The 20,637-nt window shown below is 57.7% G+C and overlaps 2 protein-coding genes across 6 annotated transcripts; one reads left to right on the top strand and one right to left on the bottom strand.

The window, feature by feature from the left end:
• Positions 1 to 3,585: 3,585 nt before the first annotated feature.
• On the top strand, positions 3,586 to 6,095 carry SMIM29 (small integral membrane protein 29). Of its 3 annotated transcripts, none has more exons than XM_047795685.1 (5): positions 3,586 to 3,696; positions 4,783 to 4,906; positions 5,018 to 5,156; positions 5,458 to 5,563; positions 5,713 to 6,095. In XM_047795685.1, the coding sequence occupies exons 2-5, from the start codon at positions 4,856 to 4,858 to the stop codon at positions 5,924 to 5,926; spliced, it is 510 nt and encodes a 169-aa protein (XP_047651641.1). In that variant the 5' UTR covers positions 3,586 to 3,696; positions 4,783 to 4,855; the 3' UTR covers positions 5,927 to 6,095. The 3 variants fall into 3 exon arrangements, with proteins under 3 accessions (XP_047651641.1, XP_047651643.1, XP_047651642.1); XM_047795687.1 differs by lacking the exon at positions 5,018 to 5,156 and adding an exon at positions 5,157 to 5,182 and having other exon boundaries at positions 3,587 to 3,696; positions 5,713 to 5,916; XM_047795686.1 differs by lacking the exon at positions 5,018 to 5,156 and adding an exon at positions 5,157 to 5,182 and having other exon boundaries at positions 3,588 to 3,696; positions 4,783 to 4,966.
• A 136-nt stretch (positions 6,096 to 6,231) lies between these two features.
• HMGA1 (high mobility group AT-hook 1) lies at positions 6,232 to 15,286 on the bottom strand. 3 transcript variants are annotated; one of them, XM_047795688.1, is made up of 6 exons: positions 15,157 to 15,286; positions 14,802 to 14,909; positions 11,410 to 11,588; positions 9,630 to 9,713; positions 8,891 to 8,941; positions 6,232 to 7,626 (listed from the first exon to the last, which is right to left on the bottom strand). In XM_047795688.1, exons 3-6 carry the CDS (start codon positions 11,542 to 11,544, stop codon positions 7,573 to 7,575), a joined length of 324 nt encoding a protein of 107 aa, XP_047651644.1. In that variant the 5' UTR covers positions 11,545 to 11,588; positions 14,802 to 14,909; positions 15,157 to 15,286; the 3' UTR covers positions 6,232 to 7,572. The 3 variants fall into 3 exon arrangements, with proteins under 3 accessions (XP_047651644.1, XP_047651646.1, XP_047651645.1); XM_047795690.1 differs by having other exon boundaries at positions 11,443 to 11,588; XM_047795689.1 differs by having other exon boundaries at positions 7,405 to 7,626; positions 11,410 to 11,591.
• Between the last annotated feature and the right edge of the window lie 5,351 nt (positions 15,287 to 20,637).

Genomic DNA, 20,637 nt, shown 5'->3' with positions numbered 1-20,637 from the left:
CCCATAACCTCATGGTTCCTAGTTGGATTCATTAACCACTGAGCCATGAAGGGAACTCCGAATGTTGAATTTTTGTCAGCTTTTCTGCAGCCATTGAGTTATGTGGCTGTTTTCCTTTGTCCTCCTTTGTCCTATTAATGTGCTGTGTGGTATTGATTTTCCTATAGCTGAAACACACTGGCATTCTAGGATAAATCCCATTTGGTCATTGTGTATAATCCTTTTTAAAGTGCCATTGGATGTTGTTTATTAGTATTTTTTGAAGATTTCTGTATCTATATTTGTAAGAAATATTCGCCTATTTTAGTTTTCTTACAGAATCTTTCTCTGGCTTTGGTATCAGGATAATATTGGCCTCACACACTGCGCTAGAAAGTGTTCCCCTTCCTTTAATTTTTGGAAAAGTTGGGATAGAATTGATATTAATTCTTTAAATGTTTGGTAGAATTGGCCAGTGGAGAAGTCTAGTCCTGACTTTTCTTTTTTTGGGAGGTTTTCGAATACTGATCCAACCTTCTTACTTATTACAGGTCTGTTGAGAGTCTCTATTTCTTCTTGAGTCAGTTTTTCTTTGTTTTGGTTTTGCTTTTTAGGACCATACTTGCAGCATTTAGAAGTTCCCGGTTTAGGGGTTGAATAGGAGCTACACCTGCTGGCCTATACCACAGCCACAGCAATGCAGGATCTGAGCTGTCTCTGCGACCTATACCACAGCTCACAGCAATGCCAGATCCTTAACCCACTGAGTGGGGCCAGAGATCCAACCTGCATCCTCATGAATACTAGGTCAGGTTCAGGTTCATTTCCACTGAGCCACAACAGGAACTCCTGCAATCGGATTCTTAACCCACTGTGCCACAGTGGGAACTCTGAGAATTTTTTACTCTATTTTATCTCTTTTTTTTTGGCTATGCCCATGGCATGTGGAATTTCCCAGGCCAGGGATTAAACCCACTCAATAGCAGTGACCCAAGCCACTGCAGTGACAACACTGGATCCTTAACCTGAGGCACCAAAAGAGAACTCTTCTGTTTTGTCTCTTTTGTTGGCTGGTAAGCTATAACTCTGTTATTTTACTAGTTGCAAGGGTTTACAGTATGTGGATTTAACTTACTGCAGTTTATGTCATCATAGGAACAAACCAGGCCTCAAATGCAGCCCTAGAGCAGCTGCCAGCACACAGCTGGTCAGAAAGAGGCGCCCCACCCATCCTCCCATTATGCCCTACCCTTGTCTATCACACCAAGGGTTCTCAAAAGTCTTTGAGCTGCTCAGGGCCTCAGCTTGTTCATTTGTATTTATTTATTTATTTATTTTTGGTCTTTTTTAGAGCCGCACCCACAGCATATGGTAGTTACCAGGCCAGGGGTCTAATCAGAGCCACAGCTGCCGGCCTATACTACAGCTCACGGCAATGCCAGATCCTTAACGCATTGAGCAAGGCCAGGGATTGACCCCGCAACTTCCTGGTTCCTAGTTGGATTCGCTTCTGCTGCGCCACAACGGGAACTCCTTAAATTGAAGTTGCCCCCACTACCTTGAATAGTGTTCTGGGGTAAAGGAAGTAAATACATGCTGAGTATCATCCCAGTATCACTAGACCCTCAGTTTATGTGGTTGGAAGTCCTGAGAACAGGGACAAAGGTTGGGTGTGTGGGCAGACAAGGGGGCCTGGTTTCTAAAACCTACTACTTAATTCCCACTTCCTTGTAAGATGAAGGAGGCACTACATGGGTAGGGGCCTCCTTCCTCTGCCCTCAGCTCTGATAAAAGCCTGGCATGAGTGGTCTCCCTACTCTCCACACTCAAAAGCCTGAGAACCCCAGGAAATCTACCTGCAGCCTCCAAACCCAAGCTTTTCTCTCATTCCTTTCCCTTTGTCTGATTCCCCATCAGTCAGATGGTGGCAATTCTAAGCAAAAGGCCAGAGTTCTCACCTGTCCTCTGGTTCCTAACTGGGTATTGCTCCTTCAGATCTGCCCTCAATTAATTGCCGCTGGTAGGACTTGAGGAAGTGAGGTGGCTCAACCATGTCCATGCCATTGGCTGCCCCTGGCAAGAACAATGACCCATGCCACCCCTGTATCTCCATTAGCACTTGAGGATTCAGGAGACCTAAACCTGCCACAACTTTTATGTCCTTGGATGTTTTCCATCACCTGCCAATCTGGAGTTTTCCCAATTGCATGTGATTGTGGTGGTGGAGAGGAGGGTGTGGTATAAACTATACACACACAGTTTGACATAACTTTATTTATTTATTTATTTATTTACTTTTTAGGGCCGCACTGCCGGCATATGGAGGTTCCCTGGCTAGGGGTTGAATTGGAGCTACAGCTGCCGGCCTATACCACAGCCACAGTAACATGGGATCCCAGCCACCTCTGCGATCTACGGCACAGCTTACAGCAATGCCAGATCCCCAACCCTCTAAGCAAGAACTGGGATCGAACCTGCATCCTCATGGATACTAGTCGGATTTGTTTCTGCTGCACCACAACAGGAACCCCTGACTTAACTTTAGACTCACATGCAGTTGTAAGAAATATTAACAATCCCTCATACACTTTGCCCGGCTATGCCCAGTGCTAACATTTGCAGTACTGTAGTATAACACCACAACCAGGACACTGACACTGGTAAAATCCAACAATCTTATTCACATTTCTCCAGTTAAGTGTGTGACATTGTGACATTTTACTTACCAAACCAAGCTCACCTACTGATCAAGTTACCTGTGACCCAGGGGGACTTCACCTCATAGCTCCGTCTGTGCCTCAGAAAACTGGAAGGAGGTTAACCGGGAATTTAAAATACAGGGTATGCCATGTGCTAGGCTCTACCCATGTCACTGTGTAATCTTTACAGCAGCCTGTTTTGCCAACTTTAAGACTGAGGCACAGAGAGGATGGCTGGGTGGGTGTATCCAAGGTCCATGGGATGGGCAGGTGCGACTCTAGACCTGCATATTCTACCCTCTGGGCAGAGCACAGAGGGCCAGGCTGCAATACTACGGTCTGTGGAGTTCTATAAAGACTAACGGGGCGCGGAGTTCCCATCGTGGCGCAGTGGTTAACGAATCTGACTGGGAACCATGAGGTTGCGGGTTCGATCCCTGGCCTTGCTCGGTGGGTTAAGGATTTGGCGTTGCTGTGAGCTGTGGTGTAGGTCGAAGACGCGGCTTGGATCCCGCGGTGCTGTGGCTCTGGTGTAGGCCGGCGGCTACAGCTCCGATTTGACCCCTAGCCTGGGAACCTCCATATGCTGCAGAAGCGGCCCTAGAAAAGGCCAAAAGATTGAAAAAAAAAAAAAAAAGACTAACGGGGGCGCTTGTGGGGCCAGGGCTCCAACCAGATCAGCACGTGAAGGAGACCAAGCTCTGCCTGGAACGTGAACTCCCAAGCGCTCCCGCCCCGGGGGACGCCGGGAAGCCGCGCGCGCCCCGCCCCTCCCCGCTGCGCAGCCCTCGGCTGCCCCCTGCCGTCGCGTGGTGGTCCCTGCAGCCCGGGCCATCTCCGCCTTCGCACCGCCCATTCCCCGCTTCCTGATTGGCCGCTCCAGGAGTCTCCGGGCCTTCTGCCTTCCGATGCTGTGGCCCCGCCCATTTCCCCGGGTCCTTTGATCACGCGCCTGCCGGCTCTTCCGGGGCCCGGGAGCCAACCGAGGGCGTTCCACTCCGGGCTGCAGCGGCGGGAGGTAAGGCATGGCCGGGTTGGATGGGCTGCAGAGCGCCGGCACAAGTCCACGCCTCGGGGTGTCGGGATTCCGGGATACCCGGGCCCCTCTGCGCTCCCAAGTTCCCCTCCCCCGGCCTGAGCCTCCCAGCGCCATGGCAACTACCTCCCGCACGCCGTTGCTGGTCCGCGTCCTAAGAACGGCCTGTCACTCTCCCTATCTCGGCATGTCCCCTCGACTGTGGGACGGTGCGATGCGACTGGGCAAGCCCGCAGCCCCCACGGGCCCCGGGACAGGCCCAAGCTCATACCTTGCCTTCCGATGGGAACCGAGGCGAACCGAGGTCGCAGACCTCGGGGCATCGGCGTTGAGCCTCCACGGGCAATCTCCTTCCCTCTGTCATGGGAACTGACCCTCTCCACCTCCGCCTGTCAAACCCGGGCCAGGAGGGGAGGGACTAGGGCGGAGCCCCGAGTGGGGATCAGGGGAAGGTGACATCACCTCGCAGATGCAATCCAGTCCTGCCCACTTGTGTCTACCCTGGCACGAGACCAGTGGGGGAAATGGTGCCCAGGAGATATGTCTGGAGTGACACCAGGGACAAAGAGGGCATATAGGACCTATGGCCTGAAGTGTGGGAATTGGACCGGGACTGAGGGAGATGCGCCCCTTCAGAAGCCCCTACCTCACCCCTAGGCTACAGTCCAGGACCCTCATAGTTTAATCTTAACCTCCTTATTTTGCTCCCCTGGAGCTGCTGGCAGCCCAGTGCCCTAGAAGGTTGGGCAGGGGCTGGGACCATACACCCAACCTTTCCCCAGAAATTGATAGCTGTAGATGTTTTGGCCAGCACCCTGAGCTGGGCCTCACCTTGATTTGGGGATAGGAGCTGAAAGGGCCTCAGGCCCTCACTCTGGGCCTTCCCTGGGTGCCCTTTACACCCAGGATTTGCAGAGTTGCTGGAGGGTTAACCCCAGCACACTGACCTAGAAGATCCCTTGTCCCAGCGCCTGACTTAAGTTTTCACACATTACTGGCTCTTGGGGAGGGATCCAGAGCCTAGGTGTCTCTCTGGGTGACATTGACAACCTCCTTCCTCCTCCCCAGGGAGCCCAGTGGAGGCGCCCTCCCGAGGCAGCACTGCCCATGCTGACTACCCAGCCCTCCAGCTGCCGATGTCATGAGTAACACCACAGTGCCCAATGCCCCCCAGGCCAACAGCGACTCCATGGTGGGCTATGTGTTGGGGCCTTTCTTCCTCATCACCCTGGTCGGGGTGGTGGTGGCTGTGGTAAGGAGCCCCCACATCCACTCATAAACACCCACACTTTTGCTAAGGCAGGGCTGGGTGGGCCTGGCCCAGCCTGCACAGGGCATCTCAGCTGTCCTGTTACGGGAGCGGAGGGTGTGGAGATGGGCCCCACTCACTCGTGGGCCATGCTGGGCTCAGCTGCCTCCACAGTGCTGTGTCTCTGTTACAGGTAATGTATGTCCAGAAGAAAAAGCGGTGAGTGTCCCCACCCCTGAACATTCTGCTTAAAGTTCTCCCCATGGCATCTCAGCTCCCTGCGCAGGTTAAGACGCCCCTCAGCCATTCTGAATTCCCTACACTCCACTGGAATTCCCTACACTCCACTGTTCGGTTTTCACACCCAGACATGTATTAGAGCTCTAGTGTACCCCAAAAGGCACCCACTGGAAGCGCCCCTGCCAGGAGCAGTAGAGACGGGGCAGTCAGGTGTCTGCGGACCCCCGGGGCTGAACCCATCCCATGCTCCCCAGGGTGGACCGGCTTCGCCATCACCTGCTCCCTATGTACAGCTATGACCCCGCCGAGGAGCTGCACGAGGCCGAGCAGGAGCTGCTCTCTGACGTGGGAGACCCCAAGGTGAGCACTTGGGACAGGCACAATCAGGAGAGGTGGGCCCACGGTTTGCACCCCTGAAGCCAGAGCCTTGCTGTGGCTAGAGGGTTACCTCCTCCAAGGCTGTGCGGCAGACTCCTGGCACCCAGCCCGTGGCATGATCTCCCTCACAGGTGGTACATGGCTGGCAGAGTGGCTACCAGCACAAGCGGATGCCCTTGCTGGATGTCAAGACGTGACCCAAGCCCCTTGCCCTCATCTTCAGAACCATGGGGTCCTGGACCCTGCAGCCTGCTGCTTCCCCCCAACTCCCAGCTCACCTTCCTGGGTCTCCACGCCCCCCACCCCCCTGTGCCTGGCAGCACCTGTTCCCTCAGCCCCACATAGCAGCCAAGCCCCAAGTATCATCTCACCCTCAGCTAGGCCTTCAGTTGTCTGGGGCCGAAGGGCAGAGCTTCGCCCTCCCTGACCCAGCTGTGGAGCCACTTCTGTGGTGACAGGGCCTCATGTATAGAACTCTGTATGTATATTTTGTAAATAAAATGTTTTGTGGCTATAGGGGTGCAGCTGATGTCTTCTGGGGGGCTTAAGGTACCTTCTGTGGAGCCAACACCAGTGCTTTTCCCCTTCCTCCCCCATCCTGGGCAGAGCCCTTCAGGAGCGACCCCTGCCCAGAGACATAAGAGACTCAGTCCAGAAAAGGACATTTTTTTATTCAAGTAACTGCAAATAGGAAACCAGAGGGGGGGGGCCCCCAGGCTGGGACAAATATCGGCTGCCTCCTCCCTGACAGAACGGGGAGAAGGCGGCCCCTACACCTGACAGTCAACACAGGCCCCCCTCCTTACTCTGCTGCAGCATCCTAGGGGCAGGGCCCCACCTTCCCTGGGACCGGGGTGGTCTGTGACCCAGCCTGCTTTGCCCCAGGCCCCTTCCCCTAAGAGGGTCTTGGGGGAGGAGAATGTGGGCAGAACAGGAGGCGATGAGGATGAACATTTGGCGCTGGTAGCAGCAGCAATGACGGATGTCTAAGAATGAAACATTGAACAAAAACAACACAACTGTCCAGAGGTAGTTTGTGAACAGAGGAAAGATGGAACCAGAACCTTGGGGGGCGGGGGAGGAGCAGAAGGGTGGGAGTGGGCAAGGCTAGCTCCTTGTTATTAGTGCCCCGTGAGGGAAGGGGAAATGGAGGCCTAGAAGCGGACAGGGACTGGGAGGGACTCAAGCCCACCCTCAGTGGCTGCCCCGGGAACCTGGGCCTCCCCTGGATACAGATGACTCTGCACTTCCATCACTGCAGTAGATTCCAGGGGGAGGGGAGGGCAGGGTGGGCTGGAGCCTGCTTAGACAGGGGTAGGGGGCTTAAACCCCTCCTGCCTGCCTTCCTGCGCCCCCAGAGGGGCTGCCCAGCCTAGCACAGGGACTAGGCAAGGCGGGGAAGGAAGGAAGTGGGTGAGCCACACCTGGGGAGACCCAGGTTGGCCGGGGGCATCTTGGGGCCAGTCCCCCCTCTGCAGTGGCCACACCTGCTGCTGCTGCTGTGGGTAGGGAGTGGGGCATGTCTAATGAGATGGGGCTTGGGCCCCTTTTAAGGCCAGGGGAGCCCTCCCAGGCCCCTCAGTGGGAAGCCAGAGGAAAGAATTGGGGATAGAAGGGGCCCCCAAACCAAGAGCCCAGCCAGCAATGTCCCCACGGCCGAGGGAGGGACAGGGAGGGCAGCAGCACAGGGAGTGGCTAAGTGGGAAGTCAGCTTGGGGTGGGGCGGGGGCAGGTGTGGCACGCGTGGCTGAGGGGTTGCCGGGAACCGAAATCTCTCCAAGGAAAACTGCTTCCCTCTTGGGCCGGGGCCCTGCAGCGGCTGGTGGGCTGGTGGGCCGGGCTGGTGTGCAGTGTAGTGTGGTGGTGAGGGTGCAGGTGTGTGGCGGGGATGCGCGGGCCTGGGGGGAGGGGGGGCAGTGGGAGCGGAGCGGAGCTGTCCAGTCCCAGGAGGAAACTGCTCCTCGGGCGGGGGAGCAGGCGGTGCGGTGCAGTCACTGCTCCTCCTCTGAGGACTCCTGCGAGATGCCCTCTTCTTCCTCCTTCTCCTGCGAGGTGGGCAGGGCCATCAGCAGGAATGCCAGGCCTGCCCCCCGCCACCCCCAGAGGCCAAGCTGGCCCCCACCCCTCCCTGCACTCCCTGGCTCTCCAGAAGGGGGATGAGTCAGGGCTGAGTGTGTGGGTGACTCAGCAACCTCCACGGCCCAGTTTCATTCATAAAAAAGGAAGAATTTAAAGGGAGGGAAAAAAACCACACACATGGGCTGCTCTCACCGAGCCAGGCCCTTGGCCCCCAGGCCCAAGGCAGGGACCTGGCAGGGCCCAGGGCAGCACTAGGCTGGAGGAAGTGACTGGCTGGGCGGTGGGGGGAGCAGGGAGGTGGTCAGGGGAGGAAATGGGACAGGGTGCCTGGAGGGTGCAATGAGCCCCCTCACTGCACTGGTGGGTGCCGGGGACCCAGGTGGCCTTGGCCCGCAGGGGCAGCTGCTGGGCTGTGGAGCGGCCACAACAGGCTGGCCGCGGGCTGACCCCAGGCCAGGGCGGGGAGGAAGGGGAAGTGTGGGGCTCACTCACTGGGCCGGAATGTTGGGACACCACATGGGGGCCCCCGTGCCAGGCACAAACTCCAAAACAACTTGTTTCCTGTTACTCACTCTTGGGGCCCTGCCAGCATCCCCTCACCCCCTCACCCCCTGCACCCAGTGATGGTGGTGGCGGTGGAGGAAAGAAGGCCCCAGGGAGCACAGGTGGGGAGCAGGGGAGGCCTAGAGGAAGGCCCTGGTGGCCCTCACTGCAGTACGCCCCCTGCAGGCAGCCTCCGGCCTCAGCTATTTGGGGCCCAGAAGTGGATGGTGCCTCTTGGTGAGGAGGTGTCCCACCTCAGCTGCCACCCAACCCAGACACCACCCGCCCCAGGATGGGGCTCCACTGCTGCTGCTTCCTCCTGCCCCAGGGTCAAAATGGACCTGATCCCTCCCTCATTTCGTTCGCCCTAGAAGTTCTGAGCCTGGTCTAGAAGTCGAGGGAAGAGAGCGTGAGACCAGGCCCAGTGGGGCAGGGCAAGGAGTTGCGGGCTGCTTTGCACCTGGGCCGCTTCACTGCTCGTGGACACAGCCCCCCAACAGCCCGGGCCTGGGCAGATCCTCCCTCCCGGGCCTGGCTAAGTGCGAAGTCCCAGCGCTCCTGGCCCTACAGGTCAGAAAAGTCTGTCTCTCTGTATCGGACACACAAGACGGGGGGCTCCACCCAGTCTTAAGAGCCTCCCCAGAGGAGCCAAGCTGCCGCCACTGCTTTCCCAGCCTCTTCACCTACCAGTTTTTTGGGTCTGCCCCTTGGTTTCCTCCCTGGAGCTGTGGTGGTTTTCTAGATGGTCAGAGAAAAGATCCATTGTCAAAAATGTCCCTGACAGTGCTCACCCAATGGCGGGTGCCCCGCACTGACCAGTGCCCTGGAGGGCGAGGGCGAGCAGGGAGGGGCAGCCGGGACTCTCAGCCCAGCAGGCCCACCGGAGTCCAGCTGGGGATGACTGGCCCGCCACACCGCCCCCCACCCCAACATACACACACACGCCCCCACTCCCTCCTTCACCCGTGACTCAGAGGATATGAGTCGTGTCTTAGAAAAAATAAAATAAAAAACAAAACAACTTCTCCAAAGGCCGATGCCACTGTAGATCTGGCCTTGCCTGCTCCCCCGCCCTCAGGACCCAGGCAGCCTGGGGTGGGGGGGGAGGCGACATCTCAGCCCAGGGGGAACAGCCCTCCATTCTGCCCAACTGGCCTCCCTCCAGACCAGGAAAGCTCTGGGACATCTGACTTGACTTCCCCAGTGTCCTGGGCAAGACAAGGCCCTAGAAGTTAGGCCTCGGCCATCACCCCACTTTCCTCAACTAGCAAAGACCCATCGGGCCCACGTACCAGAGAAAGGGCATGCAGAGAATCAGGACAAGCCCACCCCTTCCCAGACCTCCCTCAGCTGCTTGCGGGGGGGCAGGGGGGTTACTTCCCACTTCCCTCCACCAGGAGCCACCCCCCACCCCTTCAAGCCTCACCCGGGTCTTGGCGGCGCCCTTGTTTTTGCTCCCCTTTGGTCGGCCCCGAGGTCTTTTAGGTGTTGGCACTTCGCTGGGCTCCTTCTGCAAAGACAGATGGAATGGTCAGGGACATAGACACCAGTGTCCCGTCTCTTTCACCAGACAGTCTCTGCCCCACCCCACCCCTACCCCCACAGCCCCACTCCAGAATCCACAGGAACCATGGCAGGCACAGCCCTGGGGATTCAGGTTCCCAGTCTGAACAGCCTTTGCAAGGCCTCTCCCCTTGCTTCCCTGTGACAGTAAAATGACAAGAGGCTAGAAGCCCATTGGGAAGGGTGTCATGGGGACAGAAACCCCTTCTTAGGCTGCTCTGTTCGCATCCCAGTTCTGCCATTGCCTAGGTCTAAGATCTTGGGCAAGACGCTTTATGCTTGAGCTACAGTTCCCCTCATCTGTCAAAGGTGACAAGACCTACCTTGCAGAGTCACGAAAACTGAACAATGTACAATGAAGGATGTGCCAGTGTCCAGGGCGATGCAGGAGGTGGGAGAGGACATCCCCCCAAACAGAAGGGACCGCCAGCCTCTACCAGGGACCCTCCAGGCTGCCTCCCCCAGAGGATTCTGTCCAGATCTTGGAGCCCCAGATCCCTGCCCATTAGTGCCACTGAAATTGTACTAAGCCCAAGACAGAATAAAAAGCTGCTACATGCAGCACAGGCGCTGGGCAGCAAAGGCACGTCAGCTATGGTTTCCCCAGGCTGCGCGTGGTCCAGTAACCCAACACCCCTTCTGATCCCCCCCCAACCATGACTGCAGCTAACAGGCGGCTGGGGGAGGCCAAAGGACCAGATGAAGAGGACAAGTTCCCCACGAGCTGAGGGCCCTCCATGAGGCAGCTGGAGTCCAGCACCCATTGGACTTCTCATGACCCCTGGCTCCGCCAGGCCTCTCCACCTACGGGGCCCAGGTACACAAACTGCCTGCCATCTAAAAGCCAGGGGTCGACCTCAATTCCTTTTCTCTCCCCCCTGAAAAGGAAGTAACTGGGCTTCACCACCAGCCGCTGCCCCTCACTTGGGGACAGCTGCCCCCCTGTAACAGACACCAAGATCCCCACCATATAACAGGTGGTCCCCACAGCCTGACGGGCCAAGCTCCCTGGGGCGCACACAGTGCCAGGGTGGCCTTTTAACCTCACGTGACCTTTGGGGGGAGGGGTGGGACAGAACCAGGGCTCTGAGTCACTCTGCAGCAACTCCTCAACACTGTCAACTTCTTGGGCTTCAATTTCCTTTTAGAGAGTGGAGGCAGAGCCCAACCCAGGGCCACTCAAGGAGGCCCATGAACAGGTGCTAGCCCAGAAACTTTTTACTGTACTGGAATGAGGAACTAGAGAAATGGACAGTAAGTTAAGTAATTAGAAACCTTCGGAGTAAACTAATAGGCTAATACTGCATGTGAGGAATATAACGAGTGAAAACCCCGGGCTTACACGTGTGTCATTTCGCGTTTCTGTAATTCACCTTTACCACGTTTCACAAATGCACTGTGCCCCGATGAGCTGGAAACAAAGGCTGGGTGCTTTACCCCGGTGTGAGCACTGGCCTGCCTGACCACAGGGTCCCTTTGGCTTGGACCCTGGCAGAGGCTCGCACTCCTCTGAGAGGTGCGTGCACGTGTGGAAGGAACACACGTGTATAGGAAGGACTCTGCACCCCGCCAGTTCAGCTGCCAAGACGCCTAGCACCTCCCTAGCCCAAAGAGGTAAACAGAGGCAAAGGTTTGACACCCACCTGACTCCCTACCAGCGCAGTCCCGGGACTCACCGGAGGCTGCTTGCGCGGCCTGCCCCGCCCTCGCTTCTCAGTGCCGTCCTTTTCCTGCTTGGAGGCCAAGGGCTGGCTAGACTTCGAGCTCGACTCACTCATCTTCCCTTGTCTATAGAGCAGGTGGAGGAGCGACGGCTGGGATGCTGCTGGGAGACAGGAAAAGTTGTTTGAAACAAAGCATCTTGCTTTAACCACCTCCTACCCACCCCCTCACCACTCCCATCTTCCATACACCCAACAGGATGCCTGCTCCCAAGGGGACCCTTGATTCCCACTCCGGCTGATGGGGGGGGTCTGCCCAGTCCCAGAATGCAGCCGCAGGGCGGGCCCGGCCGTTGGCCCTAATCAGCTCCTTATCTCCTGTTCAGAAGGGCTCTTTGTTGTCCTGCCACCCCCACAGGGCCCGGGCCAGCTCAGATCTGGCCATGGGTGGGCGCCCCCCCCCCCGCAAAGGTGTGGGTGAGATGGGGGTCCTCACACTGCCAGAGCCCCCTCCCTCCACCAAGCTGCCCCTCCTGTTTAAGAGAAAGCCGAGCCTGGGTGGCTCACAGGGAACAAGGGGGCAGCAGAGGGGGAGCCCCGGGACCACCCCCCGCAGCCATGGACATCAACCACAAGCCCACCCTGTCCACAGTACCGCCCATCTGCCAGGGCCCCAGCCTCAGGACCACAGCACGGCCAGGGCTGGGGCCTGCCCCACCAGTTCTCTCTGCTGCCCTCTCCCTGGGTAAAGCCTTGGGGATTCAAAGGTGGGGACAATTTGAGAAGGGAGGAGGGGGCTAAAAACATAGTGGGTGAGGGGAGGAAAGAAACAACAGTCTCCTCCTGCCCATCGCCCCACCCATGTGGAGTCAGGCAAGATCTTTCTCCTTGATGCGAGCTTACAGGCGGGGTGGGGATTTCTCCTGAGAGGGACCCTCCTAAAAGATGCTAGCTGGCCCCCGGAAGCCCTAGCAGGCCTGATCCTAAAAGCTTCCTGGTTCTTTTCTAGCATCCTCTCCCTCATTAGAGGCCTGTTTGGGCTTAATCAGCTCTACTAGCGGAGTTTACCTAAAATCTCTCGGTTTGGGAGTCTCTTCCAGAGGCTAAGAAAGGACAGTGAGGGTCCTCCCGACTCCAACCCCCATCCCTGTCCTCCCAGTTAGCCCCAGTTACAGATAGATGTGTCTTGGGGAGGCCTACGGTCCCACTCCTCCTTGATAACCAATCCCTTCCTGCCCTTGACGAAGGGTGGGCCCAAATGGCTCCACTTCTGAAAACCCTTCAATCTGTCAAATGGGGGGAACGATAATGCACCTGCCTCAACTCCCTCTCCAGACTGCAGGTCAAACCAAGTAGAAGTTAAAAGTTCTTAAACAAGGGAAATCTTCACTCCAATCAAAACGAGAAGGCCAACATTTGAAAATGACTTCTTCCCCCTTTTCAGATTCAGACAATTTCCAATTTTAACCCAATGAGAGGAAAAACCGTTTTTGCAAACTCGTGATTTTCACAGGGCCCAAGGCCCAGATCCTCAAGATTCGAAATGCTCCAGACGGTGAGACTTTGTCTGGTAATTATTCTATTTTATAATATTTCAAGACTTGAAGACCCTTTTAAACAAGGTGGTTGGTGATTTACCCTGCTCCATCATTAGTGGCTTGGCCTGCTCTGTAATTACAGGCAGTGATTAGAATCTTATATTACACCACAGGACCCCCTTCAGAACTAAACATCAAAATTAATCAGCTAAATGAGTGCTGACCTCACATGAGGTCTGCTGAAGGCCCCCTCAGAGAGGGGGTTCCAGTTGGGCGAAGCCAGCCCCTAATCCCAGCAAGGCTGGGCCGGCCTGCCTGGGGATCCTGGTGGGTGTCCCTGGAAGCTCTTGCATCATCTGGTGCTTCCCCCACCTCTTGCTCCTGGGGACCCTTTAATCCACTCGCCCTCACCCCAGATGGAGGCTTCCAGGAAACTGAAGGAAGGCCTGAGGCCCTCTCTGGTGAGACCGACAAATGCTCTGTCTCTTCCACCTGTTTCTGAACATCAGAGAGGCCTGGCTTGGTGAAGCCACGTTTAGGGCCCAACCTCGATCCTTCCTTAAATCCTTATTGATTTACATTAAGGCCTTTCCGGCCTCCAGCTTGTCCTCCCTACACACTGTGCTGGCAATGTGGGCTCCACAAATGCCAGGGCCATCTGCAGGAATGACCCTAGGAAACCAGCCTGGAACTACCTTGTTTTCCCCAAAAAAGTAGCCCAGAGAGGGCTGCTGAGTTGCCCAAGGTCACGGAGCAAGTTGGCCAGCAGGATGGAATGGATTCCCGGCGACACTCCTAGCCCGCCGCTTTCCTCACCCCTCGGGGGGCTGGTTAAGTCCCTGTGGCCCCTGCTCCAGACCTTGGCCCAGGGTGACTCTGCAAGTGTCTGCGCCCGGCGGTTGCAGATCGGCCGGCGGGACGAGGGGCCAGCGCGCGCGGGGGGAGGGGCACAGGCCGCTCTTGCAGGCGCGGGAAATCGGTGCACCCCGACAGCATGCACCGCCACGCGGGTGCACCCGGCCCCACTTCCTGCCAGAGGGGGCACCCAAGCCCGCCTTGGGGCAGGAAACCTGGCGCGCGCAGAGAGGAAGAAAGCCACCTCCCTCTGCGCCCTCCCCGCAAAATAAAAGCCCCAGAAAAAAAAAAATGGAAACGGGGAGTCAAAGGGACTAGTTCCAACAGAGCCCAGCAAAGCAGAGAAACCAGTTTGTGGGGGCGGAGGGCAGGCCGGGCCCTGGGGGCTGAAGAGGCGCGGGCCGGGCCAGAGGTGGGGTCGGGGTGAAGCCCCAACCCCCCTTTCCTACGATTCGGCCTCATCTGCGGAGTAAGGCCGAACTGGAGTTAGGCCGAATTGCGGGGTTCCTGCCTATCCGCCTCACTTCTAGAACTTCCCAAGGCTGCGGGGGGCGCCCGGCCCCCCGCTCTCCTGCGGCGCCGCAGCCTGTTCCTCTCCCCGCCCCCCACATCCCGGGCCCCGGCTCGGGCTCGGGCGGGAGCGGCGGCCGCGCGAGGTGCACCGGGCTCTGCCGGGTGCAGAACTCGCGCTCGCCGCAGCCGCGCGCCCCCCCTCCCCCACCGCGCGCCTTTCCCGGGTCCCCGCCCCCCGCAGGGCGCCCGCGGCGCGGGGGAAGGGGTGCGGGCGCCCGCCCCGCGCCGCCGGGCCCAGCCGCCCGCCCCCGCGGCCCTCCCCCGCCGGCGGCTCGCGCAGCCCCGGCCTGGGAATAAAGCCGGAGGCGCGCGCTGCAGCCCCGGGCGGCTCGCAGGAGGGGCGGCGTGCAGCGGGGGCGCGGGCGCCCCCCTCCGCCGCCGCCGCCGCGGGCCCCGGGGACGACTCACCGCGAGCTCGGCCGCCGGCCTGCGGTGCGCGCTCCGGGCTGCCGGGAGCGACGGTGCTGGGCGCTGAGGACCGGCCTGGCTCCGCCGCCGCTGGTAGCAAATGCGGATCTGAAACCGGGAGAGAGAGCAGAGGCGCTCAAGAGACCGCCGCCGCCGCCGCGTGCTCGCCGCCCAGGCCCCCGCGGGGTATTTATATGTCACATCCAGGCAGGAGGACAAAAATATTCCCCCTCCCCCGAAGGATGGCGAGGGGCAGGAAGCTAGGCACGGCCCGTGCGCGGCCTCAATAAATAAATAATTTAATTAAATGATAGATATAAAAAAAAAGAAGCCACCGAAGGGGCCGCGAACTCACGCCTTCTTGGAGCCGCGCCAGGGCCAGAAATAGCCCGGACTCGGAGTCCCAATTAGAGGAGCGCAGCCCCGGCTCAGGGGAGCTTAAAAAGAGCGACCCAGGGGCAGGGGGGACGGGCCCGCCCGCGCCAGCCGTGTCACTGAGGGGGCGGGACCATGCAAATGAGCCCGGAGATTTAAAAGGGCGGCCGCCAGCCAGCCGCCGTCGCGCGGGTGGGTGCTGACTGCGGGGAGGGGCGTGCGGTGCTGGGCGTCTGGGGGCGGGCGCGCGGGAGGCCTGGGCTGCGAACCCGAGGCCACGGCCCAGTCTTCACGGACCCGGGCCGGGAGACGTGGGGGGCTGTTGAGAGGAATCACCAAGGAGCCCTTTGCCGGGGGAGGGCGTCCTCACTCGTGGAAACGGTGTCCCGGGGAGAGTCACCTCTAGGGGCCTGCCGGGCGTGTGGGCCCGGCGCCCGCGGGGCGCGTGGACGTGCGCGGGTGGCAAGGGTGGAGAGAATCGCGCAGGCTGGAGAATTCCGCGGCCTACTCGCTGCCACCTTCGCCCAGATACGCGGCTCCTAGATTTCCCCTGGGCGGACAGGTGTCAGCCTGTGCATTTCGGGGCCAATCCGCGTTTGGCTGGCTGGTGAAATAGGGGCCTTGTGAAATTGACACGTGAAACTTGTGAAATCCAGAGTTTAAATTTTTTAATGGGCCCGAGTGAACCACAATCAAGGTGCAGCCCTAAAAGCGAGGCAAACGATTGGCTCGTTTGCAGGCAAACCTGAAGGAGTCATTCCTTTAGGTGACCCGGATGGTGTTTGGGATACAAGCGGTCCTACTTGGTGCCCTGGCCCCTTCCGCCGTGACTCATTTTTAAAATAGCGGGAGCCGGTGGTCGCGTGGAAGCGCTTTGAGGGCAGGGACTGGGTCTACGCACGCGGTACCCGCCACGCCTGGCCCGCCCGGCGCAACAAAGACTTGTTGCACGAACGAGAAGGAAACCAAAGTGGGAAGATGGCGGGGAGGGCGGTGGGAGAAGAAAGGGCGCTGTCAGAGGCGCACCCTGCAGGCCGGGCCGGGGGCTCCTCGGGCGCACCTCCCCGCCCCTGATCCCCGAGGCGGCCTTCCACACCTCCCGTGAGGCAGGGAATTGCAACGCGGCCCAGTGACACACGGCTGTGACTCATGTTTTTCTTTGCTCCCCTTCTTCCTCCCGGGTCGGCCGAGGCCCCGGCCCAGCCCCCTCCTCAGGGGGCGAGCCGGCGGCGGAGGGGGAACGCCAGGAAAACCCTGAGCGCGGCGTGGAGGCGGGGTGGGGAACCAGAGGGGCCGGGCCTCCAAGTTTCAGGAATGTTTCAGGAATGTTTCCGGTGGGGGTGGGGAGCCCAGTCGGGAGTGGGCCCAGCCCCCACCCGGGGCCGGGGGCAGCACGTGCTCGGCCGGGTGGGGGCGGGGACGCCGGGGCAGGAAGGCGCTGGGGGCCAATGGAGTGGGTTCAAAGAGGAGGGCGCGGGCCTGGGGCCGGACCGGGCTAGGGGGTGGGCCGGGAGGCCGCCCTCCGCGCGCCGGCTCCCCGCCCCGCGCCCAGGTGAAAGGCAGTTCCTCTGAAGTCCCCGGGCTGCCCCTGGAGGGGAGAGGAAGTCACAGAAGGGCGGCCTGAAGGGAGCGGAGGGTGGCGGGGAACCGCGAGGGCGAGGCTGGGGGAGGGGCGGCCTGCCCCTTTGTCTGGAGCGCAGGGTGGGGGTGGGGCGGTGGGGAAGGCGCGCTGCTCCCTCCATCTTTGTGCCCCGTGTGCCGAGCGCGCGCTTAGTAGGCCGCGAGGCGATGTGCCCGGAGGGCCTTGAGCTGCTGGCTGGAGAACCTTTGCAGCGTTGAGTGGAAGAACGATCCTTAAGTTCTTACCCTACCTGCTCGGCTCGCGGGCCCCTGCCGGCCACCCCGGGCCTCCACGCCTGGGCGGGGAGAGGCCGCCCAGAGCGAGCGCCCGTCGCCGCTCCACAGCCCTCCCCAAGGCCGCCCGGGCTTCTAGGCCGGCGGTCCTTCCAAGGCCCTCTCCCTTGGGTGCTGCTGGCCTCGGGACCTCTCTCCAGGCCTCGCGTGCCCAGTGGTGGTCTCTGAGCAGGAGGGACGTCCGACCCTCCGATGGCTGTGGGAAAACTTGGCCAACTTTTTGGCCCACGTCTAAGGATCTGACTTGATCTTATTTTCCTCTCGTTCTGATTTCTTCCCCAACTCGTTTCTTTACCTTGTGTCATGTCCGTTTTTGTAAGCCAGCTCAAACCCTCTGGAAGGAGGCAGGTATAAATAACTCATAAATCATAGGCAAATATAGGAGGTTGTGCCTCTGCAGGATGACCCACACCCTTGAATCCAAATAGCTCTACCCAGTGACCCCCACCTCCATTCTTTCTGGATTGCAAATGCTGGGCACCGGCTTCCTTTCCTTCGCTCTAAGTATATATTAAACAGAAGGGTGATTGGCAGGGATAAAGATGAATAAGACCTGGTTCTTGCCCCAGCAGATTTCTTATCTAGAGGAATCAAAACCAGAAACACCAGAGAAAGCTGAGTAACAGTCCCTGAGATGCTGTGAGGGGAAAGCTTTCAGTCAGTCAGTATTTATTGAGGGCCTACTATGTGCCAAAGACTAGTCCAAGCTCTTGGAGGTACAATCAGTGAACAAAGTAATGTTTCCTACACTCTTGACATTTGAATTCAGGGATTGGATGCTTAAAGAGAGACTCGGGTGCTGCAGGAGGAGAGACGAGGGGAGCTCCGGTAGTCAGAGGAGTCTGGAGGAGATGGACTTGGGCTGGCTTTAATGGGACTGGGGTGGTGGGCATGGGGAGCAGGCTGGGAGAGGGAGTTATTCTAGGCCTGGGGCATCCACCCCTTTGGTCAAGGCCTAAGCCAGGGGTGCCAGGGGAATCGGTCATATCAGAAGGAGGCTTCCCCACAGGAAGCATTTTCTTACTGTCCAAATTGGATTATACCATTTTCACAAGGACAACCCAATGAACTTCAGTGAACCCAACAGGAATGTCCAGGGAATGGGGAATTCGGGTCAACGTTATTTTTCAGGACAGCTGAAGGTTAAGCTCATTTTCACTTGGGCTATTGAAAATTCTTCCTGGAGTTCCCGTCGTGGCGCAGTGGTTAACGAATCCGACTAGGAACCATGAGGTTGCGGGTTCGGTCCCTGCCCTTGCTCAGTGGGTTAACGATCTGGCGTTGCCATGAGCTGTGGTGTAGGTTGCAGACGCGGCTCGGATCCTGCGTTGCTGTGGCTCTGGTGTAGGCTGGTGGCTATAGCTCCGATTGGAACCCTAGCCTGGGAACCTCCATATGCCACGGGAGCGGCCCAAGAAATAGCAAAAAGACAAAAAAAAAAAAGGAAAATTCTTCCTGATGTCTGTTAGTTCTTTTCCTGCCTTGCTAAGTAGAGTAGCAGAGCCTGATAGTCTCTCAGTTGTGGCTTGGAAATGCAGAGGTTTGGGGAGGCTGGGGTGTCCCTGAGCATTCTTTGGGGATTCATGTCTTCATCCTTGCAGTCAGTATAGTTGCTTATCAGTTCACCTTTTGCTTCCGAGTCAACTGCAGCTCTTAGAAGAGCAGAGGAAAAGACTCGTGTGGGAGCTCCCATTGTGACTCAGGGGTAATGAACAAACCCAACTAGTATCTGTGAGGATGCATGTTCAATCCCTGGCCACACTCAGTGGGTTAAGGATCAAGCATTGCTGTGGCTGTGTAGGCTGCCGGCTGCAGCCCTGATTCAACCCTAGCCTGGGAACTTCAATGTGCTGCAGGTGCAACCCTAAAAAGGTCAGAAAAAAAGACTGGTATGAGTGGGTCTTCCATTTAGCGTTTGGGTTAGTTGGGATTTTCTGAAAGGCACAGAGGTGAGGTATGAGGTCCAGCCCAAAATGCATGTGTCCAGCCCAACATGGATGGTAGGTGGGAGGAGGTGGGCAGAGGAGGACAAGAATTTTTTTTTTTTTTTTGTCTTTTCAGAGCCGCACCCGCAGCATATGAAGATTCCCAGGCTAGGGGTGAAATCAGAGCTGTAGCCACCAGCCTGTGCCAGAGCCATAGCAACACGGGATCTGAACCACGTCTGCAACCCATACCGCAGCTCATAGCAACACCGGATCCTTAACCCACTGGGCAAGGCCAGGGATGGAACCCACAACCTCATGGTTCCTAGTCGGATTTATTAACCACTGAGCCATGACAGGAACTCCAGGAATTTTTAACCCATTGTCCAAACCAGGATACATGTTAAAGTAAACCTTGTACTGATGGAAACTATACATACAGGAAATGCACAGATGGAGTTCCTGCTGTGGCGCAGTGGAAACAAATCCAACTAGGAACCATGAGGTTTCAGGTTCCATTCCTGGCCTCACTCAGTGGGTTAAGGATCCAGCGTTGCCGTGAGCTGTGGTGTAGGTTGCAGACGCGGCTCGGATCCCAAGTTGCTGTGGCTCTGGTGTAGGCTGGTGGCTATAGCTCCGATTGGATCCCTAGCCTGGGAACCTCCATAAGCCGTGGGTGTGGCCCTAAAAAGATAAAAAGGAAATGCACAGATGCTTTGTTCAGTTCAGGCCTTTTTATAAAGTGATCACTTTTGTGTCATGAGCACTCAGATGAAGAGACTGTCTCCAGACCCTCTTATGTCACCAGCGTCCCAACTTCTAATAGCATCTTCTGGTTTCACTTTTCAGGTGCATTATATGGATGGAATCATATAGCAGGTACTCGTGTGGGTTAGTTTCCCTTGCTCAACGTTATGTCTGCGGTTCATTCACATTATTGCACGTGGCTGCAGAATGTTCTTTCTCATTGCTGCAGAGTTACGTGGCCTGAATATACCACAGTTTACATGTCCATTCTGCCGAAGGACATTTGGTTTGGGGCTATTGCACACAGTGCTGTTGTGAATGTTCCAGTGTATTCCTTCGTGAGGAGATATGCAAACTTCTGTTGGGTCCATGCTTAGGAGAGGAATTTCTGAATCATAGGATCTGTATGCCCAGCTGTTACAGATAAGCAGAGCACTTCAGAACGAAAGCAGCTACTATTAGTTAGGACTAGACTAGCAGCTTAACGAGGTTGACCTGGACCGTATCAACAGGATTGGCCCAGGGAAGCGTGATACAGTGTTTGACCACTCTCCTGGAGAGTCACCCAGCTACTAGTACATCTGGTCATCTGGCAGGATCCGGCCTCCAGGCCCTGCTGACCACAAGTTCTGCTGCCAGGAAGCCTGGCAGGCCTAGAGTGGAGGAGGGCCTTTTCTGCTTCCAACTTTCGAGGGAAAGACTCTCCAATGAATAGGAGGGCCCAGGAGACGGGCACCTCTCTATCCCTCTGCCCTGAGCCAGCAGCCCACCCTGCATGGCCCCAGGACACCATGAGCTTCATCAGCCCTCTTCAGGGCTGGAACCCAAGGAAGCCCAGCTCCTCTCCAACCTCCAGAAAAAACTCAGGAGAAGGG

The sequence above is a fragment of the Phacochoerus africanus genome, chromosome 9, assembly GCF_016906955.1.
Source record: "Phacochoerus africanus isolate WHEZ1 chromosome 9, ROS_Pafr_v1, whole genome shotgun sequence".
Lineage (NCBI taxonomy): Eukaryota > Metazoa > Chordata > Mammalia > Artiodactyla > Suidae > Phacochoerus > Phacochoerus africanus.
This window is presented reverse-complemented; position numbering and strand designations above follow the sequence as displayed.

What these genes read in the sequence shown, in the direction of transcription:
- SMIM29 (XM_047795685.1), top strand. Translation starts at nt 4,856, where the DNA reads ATGAGTAACACCACAGTGCCCAATGCCCCCCAGGCCAACAGCGACTCC. An exon ending in AGGCCAACAGCGACTCCATG is followed by an intron (nt 4,907 to 5,017) that starts GTGGGCTATGTG and finishes TTGCTAAGGCAG; the next exon opens with GGCTGGGTGGGCCTGGCCCA. An exon ending in CTGACGTGGGAGACCCCAAG is followed by an intron (nt 5,564 to 5,712) that starts GTGAGCACTTGG and finishes TCTCCCTCACAG; the next exon opens with GTGGTACATGGCTGGCAGAG.
- HMGA1 (XM_047795688.1), bottom strand. Translation starts at nt 11,544, where the DNA reads ATGAGTGAGTCGAGCTCGAAGTCTAGCCAGCCCTTGGCCTCCAAGCAG. An exon ending in AGGGCGCCGCCAAGACCCGG is followed by an intron (nt 8,942 to 9,629) that starts GTGAGGCTTGAA and finishes CTGACCATCTAG; the next exon opens with AAAACCACCACAGCTCCAGG. An exon ending in GGGGCAGACCCAAAAAACTG is followed by an intron (nt 7,627 to 8,890) that starts GTAGGTGAAGAG and finishes CCCACCTCGCAG; the next exon opens with GAGAAGGAGGAAGAAGAGGG.